Genomic DNA, 24,693 nt, shown 5'->3' with positions numbered 1-24,693 from the left:
GGATGGGTCTGACTAGACTAGTGTACATCCACCTACACACTTTGGGTCTTAGCCCCCAATTTTTCCCTAACATTTTACGACATTGGTTCATAACAATATTTGCTCTCCTGGTGATGTTATCTACATGTTTGGTCCAGGTGAGTTTGGAGTCTAGAGTGACCCCCAGGTACTTAAAGGTTTTAACAACTTCAACTAACTCACCATTTACCTTGACTATTGGGTTTCTGATGTTGCGTTTGCGGGTGAAAACCATGATTTTGGTTTTTGAGGCGCTGAAACTAAGGCCACAGTCTGAGGCCCAGGTTTCCATTACCTTTGCATCCTGGTTTAGGCGATCCTCTATGGTTGATATATCTATACCTGTGACTAAGTCCACTAAGTCATCAGCAAAGGCATTTATCATGCTGGGGTGTACATCTGGGAACCTATCTAAGAGATCATCTGGTTCTAAATTCCAGAAGATGATGGACATAATGCCACCTTGTGGTGTCCCCCTGGTGGGGATCTTTGTGACACACTCACCATTTAGCGTGGCTTCGGCTATTCTGTTGGTGAGCAGGTGTTCTGACCATTTTATAATAGCTGGATCTATACCTTTCCTTACCAAGTTGTTGATAATGCTGCTTATGCTGGCTTTAGAGAAGGCTGCATCAATGTCTAGAAAGAGGGCACCTGTGATCTCTTTCTTTTCAAGTGATTTTTCAACCTTGTGTACTAACCTATGGAGAGCATCTTCTGTAGATATACTTTCCCTGTAGCTGAACAAGTTCTTATGAAGCTTGTTGTACTTGAAGGTGGTCCTGTTGAGATACCAGAAGATGAGCCTTTCAAGACCTTTCAGGAGAAAGGATGTCAGGCTGATGGGTCTGAGATTTTTTGGGTTACTATAATCTAGTTTACCAACCTTTGGTATGAAAACTACTTTAGTTCTCAACCAGCTTTTAGGTACTTTGCCTTGTGTAATACTTAGCTTGTAGATATGTGTGACTAGGTCCAGAATGGCATCTGAGCCATGTTGTAGCATGGCTGGGTAAATGCCATCTGGGCCTGGGGATTTATATGGACTGAAACTTTTAAAGCATGCCTTAACTGATTGTCTGTTCACAATGTTGTCAATATCTAGATTACTTACACCAAAGTCTCTAGGGACGTACTGTTCCTCCTCTGGTACACTGGGGAAATGTGTGTCTAATAATACCTTTAAAGTTTCTTCTGGGGAGCAGGTGAAATCACCTTGTTGGTTTTTTACTGTACCTAGTTCAATCTTGTTGCCCTGGGCTAGAACTTTTTGTATTCTGCTTGCCGTGGTGAGGTCTGAAAGTTCGTCACAATGACGTTTCCATCCCTCAGTTTTAGCTGTTTTGATGTCAGATTTATACTTACTTTTCAACCTGTCATATGCCTCTTTAGTCTCAGCTGTATTATACCTGCGATTTTTGACGTTAGCTCTGTGTAGCTTACGTTGTGTTTGACTAAGATTACCATTCCACCAAGGTGGTCTTCTTTTACCTTTGAAGAATCTCAGCTTGCAGCTAGAGTTATAGGAGTTGATAATAGCATTTTCTAAGTTAAGTTGGGTCTGAGTTAAGTTGTCAATACGTAAAAAAGGAATGTCTAATGAGATGACCGAAAGTTTGTTCGGGGATAGGTGGCATTTAAAATCATTCAATTAAAAATCCATTAGTGTAGGGGTTAAAATTGGTCCAAAATGGTGCATTAAATTGATTAGTTGATAACAATTCATCATTGGTCAAATTATTTCTTTTGGTCATTTTGGTTAATTTGGGTCCTTTTTGTAGTGATTGTATTGGTTGGTTATTATTTGTATCTTGAGGTTGAGATTTCTGATAGGTTCCTTGGACAAATGTGTATCTTTTATTCGTTGATTTCTATAAATGAATTGATACCATTTCATTATTAGTTAAATTTTTTTGATTGGTCTTTTATTGGTCATCTTTGGTTAATTCGGAACTTTATTGTTGTTATTGTATTGGTTGGTTATTATTTGGGTCTTGATGTGAGGTTCTGATTGATTGATTGCTATGAATTCATTGGTCAAATTATTTTTAGGCCTGGATGCGAGGTTTCTGATTGGTCCCCTTGGACTGGCTGCTCTGTGACTTGTGGAAAGGGAATTAACAGCAGGGCCAGGCAGTACATTGATGTTTTCAGGTAAAGTGAATAACTTTTATTGTGAATTGTTTAGACAATTTTATCAAACTCTAGCAGCTAAGTCACTAGAGGCCTCTAGGGGCACGTAAAATGTTTTCTTTTTATTATGTTAAGATCAGCTGTTAACCAAAATTATTTTTAGTTAAGTTTTTATTTGTTTTTTTCTTTTTTTCTTTGATTTTTTTTTGGGAGGGTGAAGGTAGCCTCCTTCAAAATAGTTATAAAGCTTTCCAGAACCTATGAAGCTACCCTGTAAAGGAGAACCATATCGGTTCAGCGGTTAGCAAGATACTTCGGTACAGACAGACAGAGATCCTGTTACTTTATTATAAAGATACTTAGTAACGCATATACTCTAATTCGCAACAAATTGTCTCTGTTATAACATTTAAACTAAAATGTCATAAGTATTCTTTTACATTACTTTTCTTTAAAGGGACTGTGAACGTAAATTTTTCTCATCTTAATATCAAATCTTAACATTATCTCATTCATAATATCTCACAGATAGAGCAAAACGCGCTTTCGTTTGCTTAAAAAACGGCTTTTTCCGACGATTTTTATAAGGTCCGGGGAAAGGAAGAAATTTTCTGTATTATATAAAATGTGCATTAAATTGCTTTTTTCTCCCATTATAGCTAAAATTAAACTTTTTCACATAGTTCTAGATTTTTCCTAACAGTTAAGCTGACTTTTAACATAATCCTTGCTTTAATCCAATGTATAGTTACTTAGAAATTGATAAAATAAGCAATATTTTTTTATTGAAAACCAAATACAATAACAAAGCCAGAAACAGGTTTTTTATTAGTATCCAATTAACTTTAAATGGCCCATCTCTCGCCCACCTTTAATTACAAATTTGTAAATAATAAAGAAGCAATATTTCTTTATAAACAGTCTAATAAAAGTGTAAACTAATTCTCCAAAGTGGGTTATTTATTGTTCAACACAATAAAAAAGGATATTATTATTTTATGTAACCTATGAGATTCAACCCTTTGTAGACAGTGAGGTATTTTTTTTGTCAATAATACGAATTTAAAATATGTCTTTATTACCTAATTACTACGTTATAAAAAAACGAATTGGCAATTTTATAGCATAAAATAAATCCTTAACAGTAAGTAAACTGTTTCAACTATATATGACAAGTTAAATATCCCTACAAACATTATAAGAAACAAAAACGTTCAGATTTTCCCTGTTTTTTCCTTTTTCCCTCTCAAAATACCATAAAATCAAGGCATTATTTCTGGATATTTTTGTGAATAGGACATTTTTGGTTGATCAGTGTAGTGAAATGTGCTTAGTAAATGTTAAGATTTGATAATCAGATGAGAAATTTTTACGTTCACACTCCCTTTAAGTACATAGGTTCAAGTTGATAAATGTTTTATTTGTTTGAAAGAGTTGCTACGCAACTAAAATTATGGAAAATGCAAAGACAATTTTATCATGTTAAATTTACTTTTTTTTGACAAAGATTATATTCACAACTTTGCAATAAATTTAAAAGTTTTTAGGAAAATATGCATTACTATTTAGTAGCGCAACTAGATGCTGTGAGTATTGGTGCAAAAAATTAAGGACATGATTCCAGTGACGTCATATTTTTCTTTCCCGAAAAAGGGAAGGGGGGAAGAAAAAAAGAGATGGGAGAAAAAGGGGTTTTCCCCATCTCTTTAGAAGAGATTTTCTTCCCCCCTTCCCTTTTTCGGGAAAGTAAATTATGACGTCACTGGAATCATGTCCCCATTTTTGCACCAATACTCACGGCATCGCGCAACTAACTTTTAATTTAGGTGTGTCTGTACCGCCTTTATTTACTCAATTATGTTGTAATTTTAAATGTATTTTTGGTACCATCTGCTAAACCTCTAGAGGCCTAGGGGGAGTTAAATTCTAAAGCCAATTTTTTTAGTTAAAGAACAAGAAGAAAATAATTTCTAGAGGATATTTTTTTGGGAGGGAGGGATACACACATACAGACAGAAACACTAACAGATACAAAGAGATCCTGTTACTTTATTAAAACAGTATTTACTTCAAATGCTGCGCTACCTTTGTACATAAATGTTTGTGCTTGTATAACATTAACAAGCTTTTATAATTCAGAATATGACAATGATAATTTAACAAAATGGTGGACATTTATAATAAATTTTAGAGTAGTTGTTGTTCAATTAAATGGATGATATTTTACTGCAGAAAAAAATACAATTGTCAGTGATGAAAAATAAATTAATGCCTAGTTTTCATAATTGCACTATATAATTTGTACTTGAAAATTGAAGAATTAAAAAATCGTAAAATCTGTTTAAAGAAATAAAATTTATAAACAGACAGAAGGACAGACAGACGGAGTGGATACAAAACCGCGACAGGGACAAAACCGCGACATAACAAAACCGCGACAGTGACAAAACCGCGACAATAATAAAACCGCGAAAATAACAGAAATATAACTATGTAGGATTTTTTTGTAGAAATACATGGCCGCAGCGCTCGGCCCCCTGGCCTGCCTAGCCGCGGGCGCTCGGCCCCCTTGCCCATAACCTAACCTAACCTAAATATTGTAAAAAAAATATTAAAAATTTGAAAAAAATCTACCAACCACTTTTTGTAAAATCCACGAAATTCTAAATTATAAAAAGTTAATGTACATTAAACATTCAAACATATAGGTTAGGTAAGGTTAGGTTATGTTATAGGCAAGGGGGCCGAGCGCCTGCGGCTAGGCATGCCAGGGGGCCGAGCTCTGCGGCCATGACCTTCTAGCATTAAGATTTTTTTATTATAGATTTTTTTGTAATGTCGCAGTTTTGTCACTGTCGCGGTTTTGTCACTGTCGCGGTTTTGTCCCTGTCGCGTTTTTTTTTGTCGCGGTTTTGTATCCACTCCCAGACAGACATTAAGCTTTATAGAACACCATTTGTTGGTTAAAAATCATAAAACTTTAATTTCAAAATAAATTCTGTCCGTTCAAAGTTACGGAAAACAAGATTTTCTTGGCTTGTACTATAGATAAATGTCATAAATGTTATTATATTTTTTTTATTATATTTAGAAGTATGTTAAATTAAAGCTAGAAAGGGTCGGACAGCTCCGTTACTATTGAAGCGGGTTTCTTTGGATTTTCTATTTTTAACTTAACTTTTCTGATTTTGGATGTTCTCATTCTTAGCGGAAGTGAAAAATTATGTGTATCATAAAAGTTTATGTTTATATACCATTCTAAAATAGCAAGGTGTCCCATCATTTTCGCGTAGATATTACCATTGCAAAATTATACTGGATCTTACCGTCACAGCACATCCTATTATATAAAGTAGTAAGCGTTTTTTGTCTGTCACAAAGGATCTCGCTAACTGCTGAACTGACATTGTTCTCCTTTTCAGTGAAGCTTTTATATAGGTCCTGGGAAGGAAAAACTATTTTTGGGGAGGATGTCTTCACCCCCCTCCCCCCAAAAAATATTTTTACCTACTCTTTTGAAACTCAAATTTAAAATTGGATGAGGTCGACTTTTCCCCCTACTACCTTAAGTGCCCTAGCCGCTAGTATCTTATAATCTACAAACGATACTTTTGTAAAAAAAAATTATTCTACTTCAAAGTTGGAGCGTTCTGCAAAATCTAATAACCTTTAAGATATTGAAGCCTTGTTAGTGAGGTTTTGGCTGTTCTTCTCAAATGTTTTTTTTTGCGGGAGTGATAACACGCCATAAACTTAGCTCATATAGACAATAGTAAAAAAAGGATAACAACATCCATGAAAGCGAAGTGAACAACAACAGTATTTATAGAGCAAGAAGCGAATATACATTGGACTGTAAATTATACTTATTCGCAATGTTTAACCAAGTTATCTTTCTCATTCATTCTTTCAAAAACTTTTATTGAATTTTGATTGCTTAGTTCCAAACAAGAAGTGGCCAAACATTTCAATCTTTATTTTAAAAATGGGGAAAATTTTTTATCATTATTGGTGATGTACATACATCAATTAATTGTATTGAAATGATTATATTTTACTTGTAAAGTTGGTTCGCTACTTAAATTACACCTATATAGAAATAAGAGACAAAGAAATGATGTTTTAAGACTTAAGACATAAAACAGATAGGAGTATAAAAAGGCAGGGATTTAGAGGGATAAGACAATGGCCGATAAATCAATGTACATTCCCAATTATGATCAACAAAATCACACCTTCAATAGATTATAATTAATGGTTGAATTTTTTGAACACTCAACTTTAAGAGCAAACCAATCACAATTCACCAAAGTTGTTAAGACAACAAATAAGAAAACGTTATTATAGAACTAGTGTAATAAACAGCCCATTGTCCCCTCTCTCTCTCTCTCTCTCTCTGATAAAAAGGTTAAGAAAGGGGTATTGCACCCAAAGAAAAATCTGTTTGCCTCTGAAATTCTCCACTAGTAAAAAGCATTCAAGATAAGAGGAAACAATGGCATTTAAATTACTCCTTAATTTTCTCAAAAAGTTACCAAAAGGTAGATTTTTAAAAAAATAATTGAGATAAAAGTAATTCTTTCCATTTCTGATGTTCTTTATTTGTTCCAATTAAATCATTAAATAAGTATATTTTTTGGTACCTTACGCCTTGTTAATAAAAAGGTAATATGATAGTAAAGGTGTAATAAAGTGTCTGTATGATGTAATTCTCCATTACAGTAAAGCTTCCTAAATGATAGAGAAAAGTTTTTTCATATCTAATTCTAGACAGTAATTTAACCCTATCGAGAAAAATGGTACCCAGGAAAAAAATACCCCTTTTTAAAAGCGAAGCTTTTCTATAATTAGGGTCGATTCGTTCGTACGTCCGTAACGGATAGCTCGTTAATTTAGAATTGTCTTATTGATTTCAAACTTTGCATGATGATTCCTGTAGTAGTTAGGTACGATGTAGAAAGCATAGAAACCAGTGGCGTGCGAAGCACTTTGTCTAGGGGGGGGCATTTTGAAGATTTTGTAAAATTTTGCCCCCAAATATGCAGGGAGGGAGGGGTTTTTGGGCTATTTATTACACTAGTCCCCAATATTTCATAGCAGAAACCATTTGGAAAGGCGCGAAGCGCAAATTTTTTTCTTCAAATATGCAGGGAGGGAGAGGTTTTTGGGCTATTTATTACACTAATCCCCAATATTTCATAGCAGAAACCATTTGGAAGGGCCGGGCGCAAAGCGCAAATTTTTTTCTTCAAATATGCAGGGAGGGAGGGGTTTTTGGGCTATTTATTACACTTGTCCCCAATATTTCATATGAAAATTTCTTATTCGTTGGCTCAACAACTTTGACACCATGGAAACTGTCCCAATTTTGTATTACTTTTGCGGAACATGTTCCAGTTACGACATATTTTTCTTTCCCGAAAAAGAGAAGGGGGGAAGAAAATCTCTTCAAAAGAGATGGGGAAAACCCCTTTTTCTCTCATCTCTTTTTTCTTCTCCCCTTCCCTTTTTTTTCTTTCCCCCTTCCCTTTTTCGGGAAAGAAAAATATGACATAACTGGAACATGTTCCGCAAAAGTTATACAAAATTGGGACAGTTTCCATGGTGTCAACAACTTTGGGGACTTTAATGGAATTTTGATTGGTTGGTTAATTAAGCCGAGTTTCCATACATTTCATCCAATAATTGTAATCTATATAAGGGGTAATTTTTTGTATCATCATTGGGGATGTACAAAATTTCTTTGGTAAAAAGTTTATATTATACAAAATAAAATACTTCCTATAACCTGGTTTGTTATGTTCATTGAAAAAAGGTTATAACCTAACTGTCTGGTTGGCGCGAAGCGCCAAAAATTTTTTTTGGAGTATTTCTTGATCTTTTCTTTGGAAACTGGGATAGTTTTGCTTTTTGTAGGGTAGGGGGCAAAAAGGGGCATTTTTGTTGACCAGGGGGGGGCAAAATGGGGCATTTTTTAACATTTAGGGTGGGGGGCAGGGGGGGGGGTTGCTAGAGGGGGGGGAGAGGGGGCGTTTTGGTCGCTAGGGGGGGCGATTGCCCCAAATGCCCCCTTCGGTTCGCACGCCACTGATAGAAACTCTACAATAATAATCGTTACCTGTATGTCCTTGCGTCCATTTCAAACTCGATTTTAACTTTTTTTAATAACAATTTATCATATGATATAATCATACGATTGATCTGATTTTTGGAGTACTGATTCCTATTACAATAAGGTACAATATTATAAGCGAAGCATCTCAATAATCAAGTCCTAAAAATGTCAGTATGTCCTTAAATTAGTATTCTGTATCTCATAAGTTTTGTAACAAATTTACGTATAATTTTGTCAAAATTTTTATTTTTGCATTTTGTATATTCAGTTCTGAAACTTTACAAGGGTTAATGTTCGTCTGTCATACAATTACAGAGCTTCGCTTTTATGAATGTTGTCTTCCTTGTTAATTAAAAAGTTTTTTTTCTCCGCAGAAAATTCTTCATTCGTTGCTTATTATTATCATTTATTTATATTTTATTATTTGTCTCATCTAAATCTTCGGCAACTCTGTTTTAAAAAATACGGAAATAAGTTTAAAAAGTTGGCATCCCTGCCTGTCAGAGAAACTTTTTGGAATACAATAACTCTAAATATAAATGAAGAGAAAGAAAGTGCAATAATTTGCGTCATGGATACAGGGATATGGCAACTGAAAATCAAGTTATCGGGAGGGGGGAGGTTTTTTTTTTTGTTGGCCGTTGTCACCCCCAAGCACCACACGTACCTCAAGGTAACAGGCTAGCAAAATTTTATTTTATTTTTTAAATATGCCTGAAGGTCCTAGCTCTGCGTGGTAATGTTTTTTTATCTACTTACGAGCCAAGGCATTTCCCCACTAGTCCTAATATTGATGTGCCTGCCAGGCATAGCAGGAGTTGGTACTGTGTTAAGGGTCTTTAGTACTTCACTTATTCCAAAAGATTTATTTCTTCCTTCAAATTTTCATATCAAAATAACAAAGCATTTTAAAAATTTCATTTTTGGGTTTATTGACAAAGAAATGTAGAAAGAAAAAAAAACACATAATGCTTGACGAAAAAGAAAGAGGCTAAGCCAAACAAAATTAGTACAAAAAATTTTACGGAAGTGCAATAACCCTGTTTCTGAAATTATGCATTTGCTTTTAAACTTCAGCTACCATATTATTTTAGGAAAATAAATGTTGATTTTTTAAATTGTTTTATTCAAATCCTGATCTGAGAATAGTTATTTGTTGCAACATATAATATACAGTTTTCTGCTGATTGTCTGTAATACGGTGCTATACAGGATTTTTCAGTATGAATGAGAATCGGTTCTAATCCAGCAAATATTAATCAGTTTCGTGGCCATACTGTAAATTTTTTTCAATTTTCTCTTTTTTCTATTAGGAAGGTAAAAGTTTATATATAAACAAGTTTTAATGTAAGTTTAAACCAAAAAAGTAAAAAATTCTGTCATTTATGAAATCTTACTGAATGTACATATTTATAGTAATCTATATCTAGTAACTTTATTTCTGTGTAAAAATCTTAGATCTATATACATTATACATCCTGCCTGCTATATGCCTATTTGTTCATACCATCCATTCATATAATCAAGATCATCTCAATAATCCATGAAAAATAAGGGTCATTAGGACCATTTCATAAATATACAATTAGTCATAATTAAGTACAGTTTGACTTAATAAGCGCATTTAACTAAACAGATACACATAAATTTACGGAAAATACGCGATAAAAGGACCCCAATTTTACATTGTGTGGAAATTAAAAATTATTGGTATATTTTGTTGTCCAAATGTCTTGATTGCACTAAAGGACAACGTATGCTACTTATATGCATTGCCTTTAAACAAATACCTGAAGTTAACTTTTTCCTCCAACTTACACATGTATATGTCAGAGAGAACAGACTCCGTAAAACCTTTCAAAATTGTGTTGACACGAAATTTTGAAGTTTAATTTTGACAATCTTGATGGCACATTTGTTATAAAATTTCAAGGATTTTTATCAATTTATGTCATTTGGGCTTTTATAAAAATTGGTCGTCGCTGACACACTTTTATTTGAATAATAGATCGACAATATTTACTTCGTAATTATCTACAGTCTATTGGCACAATCTTTTACAGTGCTTTATGGTTTTTAGAAATTATGATGATGTGAAACTTAATATTTACGTTGACATCAAAAGCAACATTTGCCTTTATTTCTTCAAGTATATACATATATGAATGGCTAAGAAAACCCTAACTCAAAAGAAAATTGTATAGCTTACATTTTACAGTTCTAATGAAAGCTTTATATTTGGTGTAGAATAGGGTTAATAACAATAAATAAATAAACACAAACTATTTTAAAGAAAAATTCTAAATTGTAATATTAAAAGCATTGTTTTACCTCCCATATTCCTGTGAAGAGGTATGCAAAGATTCTAAGGATATAGGCACACCCCTTTGAAATCAAAAATAATCAAAAGCTAATTTTTGTGGTCTTATATTGAGAGAGGTATATTTTGGTATGGTTTTTTATATTTTTCTTTTAAGGGCATTTTTCTAGCCCCTACAACAACTTCCAAACCTTCAGTCTTGTAGGGCTTTTAACTAAATAAATCCATAAATAGTATCGAAAATGATTTTTTTTTATCAATCTACATATCAATAGAAAAGATTTTAATTTTTAAAAATGAGTATATGAGAGTAAATGAGAGTAATTTTTTCTATTATTGAGGTCTGTTTGACCATGTCAATATTATACTAAACTTTTACTTTGAAGAGGTGTGAAGAGAAACATACTTTCATAGTATACAGAAAAATTCACATGTATAAGGATTAGAGTAAAACACTAGAGGGGGAAAATTTTAAATAACTGTATGTCCCCTTCCCAAGGACACGGAGCCGTCTTTCAATTAGATTTTTGAAAATCAACGAATAGCATCGGGAATATTAACACAGCCAAGTTGCTACAAAAGATTAGAAAGCTATTTGCTAGCAGACGAAAATGGTCCTTGATAGGGGGATCCAGGTAGTTTTCTTGTTATACATCTATATTATAAATTTATTGTATACGAAACAAGGATGTTAACATCCATACTATACCCCAATGCATATCTAGTACGATTATGTAAACCACTGGACCAATCGGTCCACAATTTTCAGGGAAGTTAAGTAATGGAGCAGTGTCATGTTTCGTAATTTGGCAATGAAAATTTGGCAATAATGACATCACACCACTCCACTCCTAATTTTACCAGTCGAAAGGACATCTTATTTTTTTTAGATTAGCTACCTGCATAAAAACATTTCAACCAGGAATAAGGTATAACCAACAAGCGAAATAAATCTAAAATGATAATTGGGTGGCAGTTGCAGAGGTTGTCAATTCTACTATGTGTTGACCTCCAACGATAGCTGAAATTGCGTATAGGTTTCGTGATTTTTTTTTATACGCTATTAATCAATTGATGGAATACTCAAATAAATAAAAAGTTTAGCTATAATGAATAGATAAAAGAAAAAATTTCTCTAAAACTTTAACAATAAAAGAAAGTATTTCTGTTGTAAGCAAAACTGAGTATAAGTTGCACACTTTTTTGCATTATCCCTTTTTATATATGGGGAATATATGTATAATTGTAATATTGATCTTCTCCTCTTTCTTCCCCCCAAAAATTATCTTAAAAGTATAAATTTATGGTAGTTGAGATAAAACCTTTCAAATTAATTTCTTTTTCATATTTTAATATTTAAAAATTTATTCTTGATTAAAACATCTATTCTTTAAATCGTGATTAATGTTTTTAAAGTGCTTTGCTGCCATCCTTGTTAGATCATTGTTCTAAGTATTTATTTCATTTTATCTTTATCTAATTAGCAATTATGTTCATTTTAGTCTGCTAATCCTGCACATGACATAATATTCTTGTTTTCTGAATATTATTTTTATTTAAGGGCCCAACAATCAGGATGTTCGGAACAGCTGGATCAGAGGGAAATGTGTTCTGCAGCTATACCTGTGTGTCAAGGTAATATTTACAGATACATTTTGCTGTTTTACAGATCTTAAGTAAAAATCAATTGCTATTTGTTCAGTGCCAAGAACAGAATAACCAGGGATAAGACAATGACCGATAAATTGGTGAATATTGTATATCCCCAATGATGATAAACAAAATTACCCCTTCTGTAGATTACAATTAGTGGTTGAAACTTTTGGACACTGACACTCAACTTGTTCAACCAACCAATCAAAATTTATAAAAGTCACCAAAGTTGTTAAACCAACAAATGAGAAAACACCATTAAAATACTTTGGGGACTAGAGTAATAAACAGACCAATGTGCCCTCCCTCTCTGACTTCATTTGCACATTGGTTAGTACAAAACCAAAATAACTAAGTGATACAAAGAGATAAGGGTGAAACCACCATTATAGAAGTAGGAATATTATCTGAGATTGTTATTTTGTCCCTAAAATATCCTAAATACCCCTTTCAAGAGAAACTAGATTAGTATCGCTTCTGATTTATAAAAAAAGTAAACTAATATGATGCATGTTTCAGTTTTGTAGATCTTTAAATGAAAAAGTGGGTTTTGCAGGGAACTTAAGGAATAAGGCAATTGGACTATAAATTGTTGTACATCCCCAGTGATTTTAAACAAAATTACCCCTTTTGTAGATTAAAATTATTGGTTGAAAAGTGTGAACACAACTTGTTTGGAACTACACAATAAAAATTTAATAACTGCACCTAACTTTTTTGAGCCAACGAACTTTCTTTCAAGTATCACTTCAAAACTGATTAATATCCGGTGGATTAGAACCAGTTCTCAGCCATACTGAAAAATTATGTATAGCATCATATTATATCCAGTTTTTTACAAGTATGAAAAAGTACAATCATAAGATTAAAACCAGCCTTTTAGCCCGTGCCTTCAGCAACTGGTTTTAATCTTATGATTTTAAATTTTTATATCCACGGAAAGCTGTTTATAATAAGATGCGATAAATAACTATTCTGATTTAGGTTCCACAAATTTCTATGCTGAGGCGCCAGATGATTGGAAACCGGACGACATGTGTACAACAACAGAGTGGACAGCCTGGTCAGATTGTGCCGCAACTTGCGGTAATAGTTTCAGGTAATGTGTTTTGCACATTATAAGTTTTACATCATAAAAACCTTAGGTTGTAAAAAATAAGAAAGTGTAGTTTAATTGTGCTGCTGATTGTAGAAATATTTTGAGTTAAAATCAATTTTCTGATAACAATTGTTAATTGTAAAATGTTAATACTTATTATCAGAGAGGATGGTGACATTTGGCTGTTTATTACACTAGTCCCCAAAGTGTAACAATGGTATTCGTTGGCTTATCACCTTTGGATTGGTTGGTTCAATAAGATGAGTGTTCAAAAGTTTCAACCACAAATTTTAGGCTACAGAAGGGGTTAATTTGTGTATCATCATTGTAGATGAACATCAATTTATCGGTCATTGTCTCATCACTGCAGATCCCTGACTTATTATAGAAAAATCTTCATATTACATTTGATAGAAAGGTATCAGGATATACATATATTCCAAGATTTTTTAGTTTAGCACATTTCATTTGAATTTTTGTAATAAAATTTTAGTTTAATTATAAACAATATTTGATTTTCCTTAATGAGGCCAAGTAATGCATTAGTGTAGAAATTAAGCAAAACCATTAATGCATATGGATCATAAATTATTAGAGTTACAAAGAGTATAACTTATGACAATGTCATTACATATTAAAAAGTGATTCTAACTCTATCTTCTATAGCAGCTAAGAAGAATTTTATCATAAGGAAGGACAGACACAATTTTATGAGTAGCTTAACTTAATTTTTTTTATTTGAGAGGAATCAAATTAAAGTTATTAAAGATATATGTGATGCATGTAAAAAGGCGTTAAGAATAAAACTGACACATTGTTTTAGTTAAGATCCGGTGCTTCCCCTTAACGTGCCTTTCGAACACTAAACACTTTCCTATAATTTAGATTTGATTGAAAATTAGGGATTGTTAGGGTTTTCCCTTTGCCTAACCCGTTGAAGGTCGTAACCATACGAGGCTACCCAATACCCACTGGTTTTCTCGTGTTCTGGCATTTTAAGGGAAACTATAAAATTATTCATATAAGGCCTCATAGATATGAATATCTTAAAAAACATCTAATTTTCAACTTTGGCATCCTTTGGAATAATCTAAGTGATGAGCTTAAATCTATTGAAGATAGAAACCTTTTTGCTAAATCTATCAAGTCTAAACTAATTAATGTCTTGCAATAGCTATTTTTATCAAATAATCTAAATCTCCAGCTCTGTAAATTTTGCAATCTTTTTTATGTTATTTTTATTTTGGCGATACTACCTAGGTTCTATAAGTTTAAAGGGATCCAGGATACCTTTGTTTAATATATTTTGGGCAAAGTAGTGATCTATTCATGGTTACCCGGGCAGAACTGATAGGATTTAGGTTGTTTATTGTTATAGTAATTTTAATTGTATATTATATTTTTTTTGATTTTATGACTTTTTTTTGTTTAATTTTTATGCCCAAATAAATATGTTTATGTTTTATGTTTATGTTTACCACCACAAATCTAAATTACCTCTGGAATTTGATCTATTTAGAGTGCGAACAAGAAGATTCTACAACAGACTTGGTCGTAAGCAGTGCCCGCATGTAGAAACTGTTATGAAACAAGTAAGTTCATGCACATTAAAAGAGTTTTAAGCGTAAGAGAAAAAGGTAATAATGGGCTGTTTATTATAATATTTTATAATAACGTTTTCTTATTCGTTGGCTTAACAACTTTGAGGACTTTAGTAAATTTTGATTGGTTGAATCAGTAAGTTGAGTGTTCAAACGTTTCAACCACAAATTTTAATCTACTGAAAGGGTAACTTTGCATACGATCATTGGGGATACATATCAATTTATCGGCTATTGTGTTATCCATTTAGATTTCTTTATAACATTACTAATCACAATATATATAGGGTGTATATCTGTTTGTACCAAACAATCTCGATAACAGCTTATTTTAAGTCCCTAGAAGTTATTCATCCATATAAATATCTATATTTAAAGTCCCTTTTATTAATACAAAACATATTAACATTGAATAAATGAAATATTTTGAGAATTATCTATCCCTAATTTGTGAAAATTCCAGGTATCTGAGTAACACATAGTTAGATTTCTAAGTAACATTTGAAACTTATAAACTTTCCCGACTATCCTCTAAGGAAAGGGATAATGACATTTATCTACTTCCCTTACTTCCTGTTAAAGGCCTAGTGTTACTATTAGATATTTGGGGAAGTATTTAGTATATCGCTCATTGATTTATCCCTGTAGCCTATTAAATTTAAACTAAACCAAATCCGCAAAAAATGTTTTTCTAATAGCGAAGCTATTCAATAATAATAAATGTCTTTCCGCATGTCCATAAGTATATTACTTCCCTAGGTGATACTGTGGTATGCGGCAGCTCTGGACCATGCAGAAACCAAGACATTATAGTGATGCTACGCACCTAGCTAAATCCTGTTATTCTACAATTATAAAGCCACCTGAAAATATGTCAGATAACGGTACTAGTTTCATCTCTCAGTTGTCCTGCAATTGGAGGGAGGGGTGTTACCCCTCCCTCTCCCATCTTAAGCACCGGAACCTTCCCCTTCAACCACCAAGTTATCAGCACCACCTCAACCCTGAGGATAAAGGATCTAAACCTGCCCTCACCTGGTAGAATCACCCCCACACAGACTGTTGTTGTCACAAGTAATCATCAAACCTTCCCTCTTTAGTACCCAGACCTACCACTCAACCCCTCTATGCTTATCTACCTATTGTGCTGCTCCATGGGCTATCCTGCCTGCCCCAGACAGGGATAGCCATCTACCTAACCATTGCAATTATCTATGTTTTACTGTATGATTTATCTTTAACTATCTTTATCCCTAATCCATATGTATTTATATTATGGTTAACTGTATTCTTAATTCCCCCCACCCTTTCCAGGGATGGGGAATCATGATTGCCCAAACTGACTATTGTATATGTATTATAATGCTTTTATGTTATGATCATTTATTCCTATCCATGTAGTTATTGTTTGTTGTATATAGCTTTAGTATCCTTTAAACCTCCAATAAAGTGACAACTGAAATAGATGTTGATTCTTGTCTAGTGAATGCTAGAGAAGCGTAGCTTCTCTATAGTAAGGTGTCCACGTCTGTTCACACTGCCGTAGTCTTTATTCGAACTCTGGTGTCTGCCATTTACCCTAGGCGGATACCACAACTTTTGGTGTCAGCTGTGTGAGATTACGGCGAACCACAAGTGTAGAGCAGACGCGCAGCTGAGGCTAAGGTACTCCCAGCAGTGAAACTGGCAAAACTGACACAAGCAACCTGAATTACCCACCCTGGACAGCAAGTCTAACTCTGCATCCGGCAGTTGTGGAAGTGAAACTGGACGAAGAACCGCGAGAAGCGCCGACATCTAACGGAGAATTGAGCGCTCAAAAGGCTGAAACAGGCCTGCGGACCGGCTGAAACAAGCCAAATAAGTGTAAACGGCCGAAAATAGGCCAATTTTACTGCAAGAGATAGCAGGATCCGAACCAGTGGCGCTAGCAGGACGGGACATTCCCTGCCGCCATCAGCTGGATTTGGATAAGCGGCGCTAGCAGGACGGGACATTCCCTGCCGCCGATAGGCTGAAACACGCCACATAGCTGCAAGCGGCGCTAGCAGGACGGGACATTCCCTGCTGCCGATAGGCTGAAACACGCCACATAGCTGCAAGCTGCGAGCCAACCTACGAGTGTAGTGCACCAGAACAGAGAAAAACTACGTCAACTCCAAGTATCCTGAGAGGCTACAACGCAGCCACCCATCTAGAAAAACAGATATTATGTTACATTGCAGGGATTACCACCCTGTTGTGATGGCTAAACAATAGATTTATGAGCAAAGCTTGGCAAACAAATTGTTGTGTTGTGATAAATCTAAGAATAGAACAGGCTTGGATTTATTGTGTATTGTGATAACAGCTAAAAATAGAACAGAGTTGGTAAACAAATCTGTTATGCAATTGTGATAAGGACAAAAATAGAAGCTAGATGTAATATAATAAAGACCCTGATATACAATCAAATCACCTCAAGCCTATAGCACAACAACAATACACCCCTTATTCCAAGGGAAAGGGAGGAGCCCCTCTCCATTGAAGGCAAATACAATCAGGGTGATATAATAGATAAGCCTAGGATTAAGAAGAAAAGGCACTATTACACCAGCACACAGTTACCTCCCTCCCTCACAGGGGAAACGGACGGAGTTACCCCCGTCCCCTCACGCGCTTCCCCCTTCCTACCCACACTAGACTAAGTCCGTCTGTAGTGTGGGGCTAGCGATCGGACACACAGAGTGCCATTCACGGGTAGCGCAACAGAGTGCGGAAAATATCATAAATCCAATGGACGAAGCGGACCAATGAGAGAGCGAGTTGAGGGGTGAGAGCGCGTTTTCCCCGTGTGCGCGGATTTGACGGTGCGGACGCGCGTTGCAAGGACAGGAGATTTCACGCACACACACACACACCCACACAGGAGAGGGGCCACTCTATAGCATACAACAGAGATATTTTTTTAGGAGAAAAACTTGCCAGCTCCTCCCTCCCTGTCTACAGTGTGATAAGGAAAACTAAACCAGTTCCTTAAACCCGCTCAGACCCTCAACATCTCCTAGCCCTGCCAACCCTACTTCAAAGCTGAGTGGTTAGTGAAACAAATATATGTATATATAAATACCCAAGTGATAAATAATGTTGTTTTTTTGTATCATGGGTACAAGTAAGTGAATACTAACCCCACCATACAACACTGGAAACTGATATGGTAACTGAACGAAAGTACGCCCACCCTGTGGACATAGCCTGACTTGATGCCCCACACTGGGCAGTGGTGGTGTGTACCTGGACCATCGACCTCATAGTTGTGAACTTTATACAGAGGAAGCGTGATTTTTTTGGAGCAAGGAGGAAAGCTAGCTAGCTCTGGGGATATTCTTATACACGTATATATATATATATGGGAGTGTAGCCATATATATATGTATATAGTTAGCCTACCTATCCATATATCTACCAGCGGATACGCTCCTAGAGACATCTGTGGATCCCTAATATATTCCTTTTACCTTTAAGCTAAGATCCGCTGGTTATCACAGAAATCAAGAGCTATACTGGAAAGGAGAACAACTCAGGCTCAACAGTTAAACAAGACGCTGGCACCCACAGACCCACCCCCTGCTACTTATCATGGGGGCGCGCCAGCCACAGAAACTCTTGAGCCAGGAGGACCGAGCCTACGGCTACGTGGACTACCACCCTAATTACACAGCTATAGTATTTATACTAGGGGTGAGCCGGCTCGAACCTCCTTGCGGCGCGGCTACTCTACTCTGCTTCTATATCTACAAGATACTACTTCTGTTATTACTTTGGCCTACTGTGTGGAGTACAGTGAACATCAAACACATGCCAGGTCACAGACCCCTGGTCCCTGAGATGCCCTTGTCTGGAAGGGTGACTGAATGTCCGCTGCACAGCTCCTGTTCAGTCGGTGCTCAACACACGAGAAATAGCAATACTGGACTGGGGATTGCTGAACCTGTAGGTGTCCTCCTGGGGGTGTTGAACGATGCAACTGAGCCTAATGAGAAGGTGACAAGCTTCAGAGACTTAGTGGCCAGCCCCAAGATGGACACTACCACCAGAACTGAGACTCCAACGGGGCCCAGCCCTAGGGCCAGTACCACCTGTTTCTGGGGTGGAAAGGTCCTCCCTGGCGCTGGCCTCACCAAGCTGGAGGATGGGGAGCTGTCCCAGGGGAATAGGCTCTTCACCCAGATGCCCGACGCGTACCTGGGGGTGGGGGAGCCGCCACCCAAGCCTCCCTGGGAGCCCCCAGGCATGGAACGACTGGGGACCGGCCTAAGGATGGGGACTGGTGATCTGCTGCAGTGGAAGACTTTACCCAGCACGGAGGGAGCAGGGTTGACCAGCAGCAGTGAGGCTGTTCCCCCACACTCCAAGACCAGATGCCGCTACTCTGTTGAACCACTGCACATGTCCCAGCCAAGTTCCCCCATGCTGCTGAAGATGGAGGCCCACCAGGATGCAGAGCTCCAACCAGGGAAGTCAATAAGAAGGCCACCCCTTGCCAAAACCAGAACCACCGCAGGGGCTCCCCACCAGCAGCTGACGGAGCCTGGCAGGGACGCAATACCAGCTGGCAACTCTGGCCCAACTCAGGTGGCTACCAACAGTCTGCTGACAGTCCGGAATACAGTTCAGGCTACCATCAGTATGGCATCTTCTGGGCCTTGCTGGTCCACCTGTGGGTACCTGTCCACCCACTGGCCACAGGTACCCCCCAGAGATCATAGCCCCCTTTCCGACTGGCACCATCAACGGCCTTTGCTACCAACCACCTGGCATACCCAGAGGCAGGATCCCTCATGTGGAGAAGCACCTGCAGAAGCTAAGGCCGAGGCTGGCCTCGCCACCCAGGGGAGGAGAGCCGCTGTTGGATGGAAGGAACCTGTGTGTATGGGGAGGAGGCTGAATGTAACCAAGGAGCCACCACCAGCAGCCCAGCACCGCCTGACCCCTAGTAGGGGAGACCCTGTTTGTCAGCTGGTGCCCCAACTGGAGGAGGAGAGACCTGGCAGGTTGATACACCCTGGGGAAGCCGGCCTGATGGGACCCAGCTGGACGAAGGGGCGCTGCCGCTTCAACGGCCACACAGCCGCCAAGTGTAGAACCGGTTGGGACCGGGCAATGGAGAAACCCCAGGCCGCCCAACAACCTGCATGCAACCAGTCTGCCACCCAGGTCCACCTGGAGGGAGATGCCCAGCCGTCACCCCAACTAGCTGCCGCCGCTGGGGCCGCGGCTATCCAGGAGTCTGTGTCTCAGATTGGGACCATGGTGGCCAGGATCAACGTGCTGGGAGGAGCGGCTGAACCCAACCGGGTTGGCCTGGACCTCAGCCGCAACCACAGGGGACCGGTGTCCGTAACCCCTGTCACCCCCAGCAAGAGCCGAGGGGCGCTACCCAGCGCCACCGGGACGGTGTACGAGGAGGCCCTGGCGGCCGCCGAGTGGGAGAGGCAAGAGGCGCTAGCCAGCGAGTCTGAGTCGATGTATGGGACGCCAACCGGCGTCGCCACCTGGAAGGAACGAGAGGTGCTTCCCTGCACCACCAAGCTGATGTCTGGGGCGACAACCGTCGCCGCCACCTGTGAAGACTGGGGGGTGCTATCCAGCGCCCCACGCTGGTGCCTGGGGCGACAACCGTCGCCGCCACCGAGAGACCTTGACCCCTGTGAAGACTGGGGGGTGCTATCCAGCGCCCCCACACTGGTGCCTGGGGCGACAACCGTCGCCGCCACCGAGATACCTGGACCCCGGAACGAGCCCACAGCCCCAGAGGAAGGGGTGACACCCGTCACCCCCAGCCAGCCAGAGCCCCCAGCCAGCAGGGAGAGTCCAGCTGTCCCTCACCCTCAACTGCATCCAGCTGTCTACCTCCCTCAACCAAGCCAGGGTAATTGTATTGCACTGGTGTACCAGGAAGTTTGGGCTGGGCCAAACTTGCCTGCGCCCCCTGCATCTGCCCCAGGAGCCAGGGTATCAGCCATTACCAGCCAAACTGAAGAAGCTTTGACCGCTGCCCGGGGAGTAACACAACTAGATGCGCCAAGGGCCGAGCCTAACCATAGAAGTAGAGGATCCCCAACAATTATGTCTACCCAAGATGGAGACAATGTGCCTGGACCCCTTCAGGCTAGGGGAGGAAATCCGGAGCCTTGTGCCTCCAGTCCACCAGCAGCAGTGTCCGTGGATGGGCCTGTCTCCCAGCCAACTAGAGCGGAGCCACCCTTGCAGATCCAAGACAGCCTCCGGCATAAAGGATGGACTGTTACCTTTCCCTACCCCGCAGGTCGGACTGCCATGCACCACCCTGCCAATGTCCAGAATGAGCCTGAAGGAGGCAACGCTCCTACAGTATGGCAACCACCACCTGCCCGCGTTGACAGAGACCCTGGAAGCCGAATGAACCTGACCAGCCCCGAGGGCGAAGAAACTGCGCCTGCATCCAGTAGCCAGCCTGCCAGCAGCAAGGTGACCAACACAATGGAGACCACCAGCCCAGTGGAGAAACCTGAAGAGGTGTACACCAGGCGGCTGTCGGTCCAAGCCCCCTCATGTGCTGTGCCACCCCTGGAGGTTGCCAGGGTGGCCTCAGAGGTACACATCCAACGGCCAGAATATCCAACAGGACCAGCCACTCCAGCAGATATAGCCGATTCCGTTAGACCTGGGGAGGGCTGGAGTCCACCACCGCCCAGCAACTGGTATCCTGGCGGACCCCATTCCACAAGGACAACAAACTGAAGGCCGCAACCACTGTCGGAAGTCTGGCGGTGCAGACAACCCCTCCAGCCTTCCGAGGGGAGAGTTGTGGTATGCGGCAGCTCTGGACCATGCAGAAACCAAGACATTATAGTGATGCTACGCACCTAGCTAAATCCTGTTATTCTACAATTATAAAGCCACCTGAAAATATGTCAGATAACGGTACTAGTTTCATCTCTCAGTTGTCCTGCAATTGGAGGGAGGGGTGTTACCCCTCCCTCTCCCATCTTAAGCACCGGAACCTTCCCCTTCAACCACCAAGTTATCAGCACCACCTCAACCCTGAGGATAAAGGATCTAAACCTGCCCTCACCTGGTAGAATCACCCCCACACAGACTGTTGTTGTCACAAGTAATCATCAAACCTTCCCTCTTTAGTACCCAGACCTACCACTCAACCCCTCTATGCTTATCTACCTATTGTGCTGCTCCATGGGCTATCCTGCCTGCCCCAGACAGGGATAGCCATCTACCTAACCATTGCAATTATCTATGTTTTACTGTATGATTTATCTTTAACTATCTTTATCCCTAATCCATATGTATTTATATTATGGTTAACTGTATTCTTAATTCCCCCCACCCTTTCCAGGGATGGGGAATCATGATTGCCCAAACTGACTATTGTATATGTATTATAATGCTTTTATGTTATGATCATTTATTCCTATCCATGTAGTTATTGTTTGTTGTATATAGCTTTAGTATCCTTTAAACCTCCAATAAAGTGACAACTGAAATAGATGTTGATTCTTGTCTAGTGAATGCTAGAGAAGCGTAGCTTCTCTATAGTAAGGTGTCCACGTCTGTTCACACTGCCGTAGTCTTTATTCGAACTCTGGTGTCTGCCATTTACCCTAGGCGGATACCACAATACTCCAAATTTATATGAGAAAAATGTGAATTTCTATTATATTATTATAATTGTATGCCTCAAGATATAAAATTTGCTTTTTTGCTTTGCTTGAATAAAACTGTTTGAAGACGTATTTTTTTAAACTAGCAGTCCCGATGTAGCAATTAAAATAACATTTATTACGAACATCTACGTGACAATTGAATATCAATAAAAAGTGATTAAATAATTGATTTAGTGATATGAAAACTTTTAGGTTACACTCAAGAGATAATTAGCAAAGTTTTATAGCGCTAGTTTTGAGATAATCAATATATTTAGTTGAAACTTGTATTTCATGTAAAGTTTGTTAGTAAAGCACAAGGAACAACACAGGGATCTAAAGGGATAAGACAATGGCCGATAAACTGATGTACATGCCCAGTGATGATACACAAAATTACCCCATCTAAAAATAGTGGTTAAAACGTTTGAACATTCAATATAATGAATCGACCAATCAAAATTCACGAAAGTCCCCAAATTTGTTTAGCAAACCATTAAGAGAACGTTATTTAAAAACTTTGGGTACTAGTGTAATATACAATGTCCCCTGGAAACAACGTCTCTATTATTTGGTGTGACCACAACTCCACAAATTATTACATCTACATGAAGTTGTGTATTCGCAAAGGTCATAATAACACACAGTTAAGGGGATTAGGCTGTGCATAAATATATGATAAAATATATTTGCAGAAGTGAATGTACATCCTATTATTCATACTTTATTGATGTCAGGTTTCAACGGATAGGAAAATAAAAATAAAAAGTGTATTATTTTCCTAATGGGAAGGGGATGAGAACCTAGAATAACTTTTTAAACTGTAATTAGGTTGAAGTTTATGTCAACATGAATGTGATTATCCATTGAAAATTTCAGCAAAACAAGATATACAATAATCTTTGAGGCGAAAAACTTAGGTACATAACTAAAAAAGTCTTAGGGAATAAATAACTTAAATTTCAGTTGGTCAATAATCTATTTGCAATTTCTTCTTTTTGAATTTTCTGATTTAGCTACAACACCTACAAATGCTTCTTAGTTTTTAATATCCATAAAAAAAAGGAAGATAAGGTAAATCTAACCCTCGATAATTTGCAATAAATATCTTTAAATCTATGCATACCAAAAAATACTTTTGACGCTTTTTACTGATTGTAACTATAACAACAAACTCCCACCAAATTAAGGATGGCAAAAGTTGAGTTTAAAACCTTGGTCTGTTTGAAATCTTTGATTGCCAAATTTAGCGTCATTTAGTAGCAAGCAAAATTTAAGTTTATTTGATTGAATTGGCAAACTTTGATAACAATAGTTTACATACATATACCTAATATCAGGGAGATATAGGACAATTAATCTACACTCCTTTCTTTTTTTTCATAAGAAAAAGTAAAAAAAATGGGTTCTTTTTTCGAGGGGCGATTTCTCTTAGGATGGTGGTGTTACCCTACCCCCCAAAAAAGTTATAAACCTTCCCAGGGTCAATGAGAAGCTACACTGTAAAGGAGAACCATATCGGTTATCTGTTAGCGAGATCCTTCAGGACAGATAGACACAGATCCTGTTACTTTTATATAAGGATTGTCCATTGCTTTATTTTGATTATTTTGATATTGATGTATAGATTAGATGAAGGCAATTTGACGCGTTGTTACTTCGCAGTAGCAAAACTTTTGAGATTAAAAATTTGTAATTTTAGTAAATTTTGGGGAATGGGGTAAGTAGCAGTATATTATGTAGGAAAATTTCATTACGTAATGGCCGACCACTTAAAGTTAGTCCTGGGATTGCTACTGGAATTAATTATAATTCATGAAGAAATATATACTAATATCTAAAAAAAAATTACATCAATGTGATTCAGCTACCCTATAGCTGAATCTCCTAAACTATTTTAAAAGAACATACCTCTGGATTTGATTAGGGCACATCGCTATTCTCATTGTAATGTTACATAAACTTGAATATTGCAAATCAAAGCAAATAATACAATTAATTGCAAATTCAAAATTATGAAAGTTGAATCCAATATTACATCTGTGTAACTGGGAACAACTATATCTAAAGAA

At 38.0% G+C, this 24,693-nt stretch overlaps 1 protein-coding gene across 3 annotated transcripts in view; it reads left to right on the top strand.

Moving 5' to 3' along the window:
* Positions 1–24,693, top strand: part of LOC145304056 (spondin-1-like) — a 132,763-nt gene that overhangs the window by 83,335 nt on the left and 24,735 nt on the right. For all 3 annotated transcript variants that reach the window (XM_080145815.1, XM_080145814.1, XM_080145816.1), the window contains 4 exons: positions 2,071–2,172; positions 12,148–12,221; positions 13,224–13,338; positions 14,858–14,930. In XM_080145815.1, the coding sequence (XP_080001941.1) occupies positions 2,071–2,172; positions 12,148–12,221; positions 13,224–13,338; positions 14,858–14,930 (364 nt within the window). The remainder of the gene's footprint in view (positions 1–2,070; positions 2,173–12,147; positions 12,222–13,223; positions 13,339–14,857; positions 14,931–24,693) is intronic.

This window comes from Acartia tonsa, chromosome 13, assembly GCF_053477335.1.
Source record: "Acartia tonsa isolate MP-2025a chromosome 13, ASM5347733v1, whole genome shotgun sequence".
Classification (NCBI taxonomy): domain Eukaryota; kingdom Metazoa; phylum Arthropoda; class Copepoda; order Calanoida; family Acartiidae; genus Acartia; species Acartia tonsa.
The sequence above is the reverse complement of the archived record's forward strand: the minus strand, read 5'-3'. Positions and strand labels throughout refer to the sequence as shown.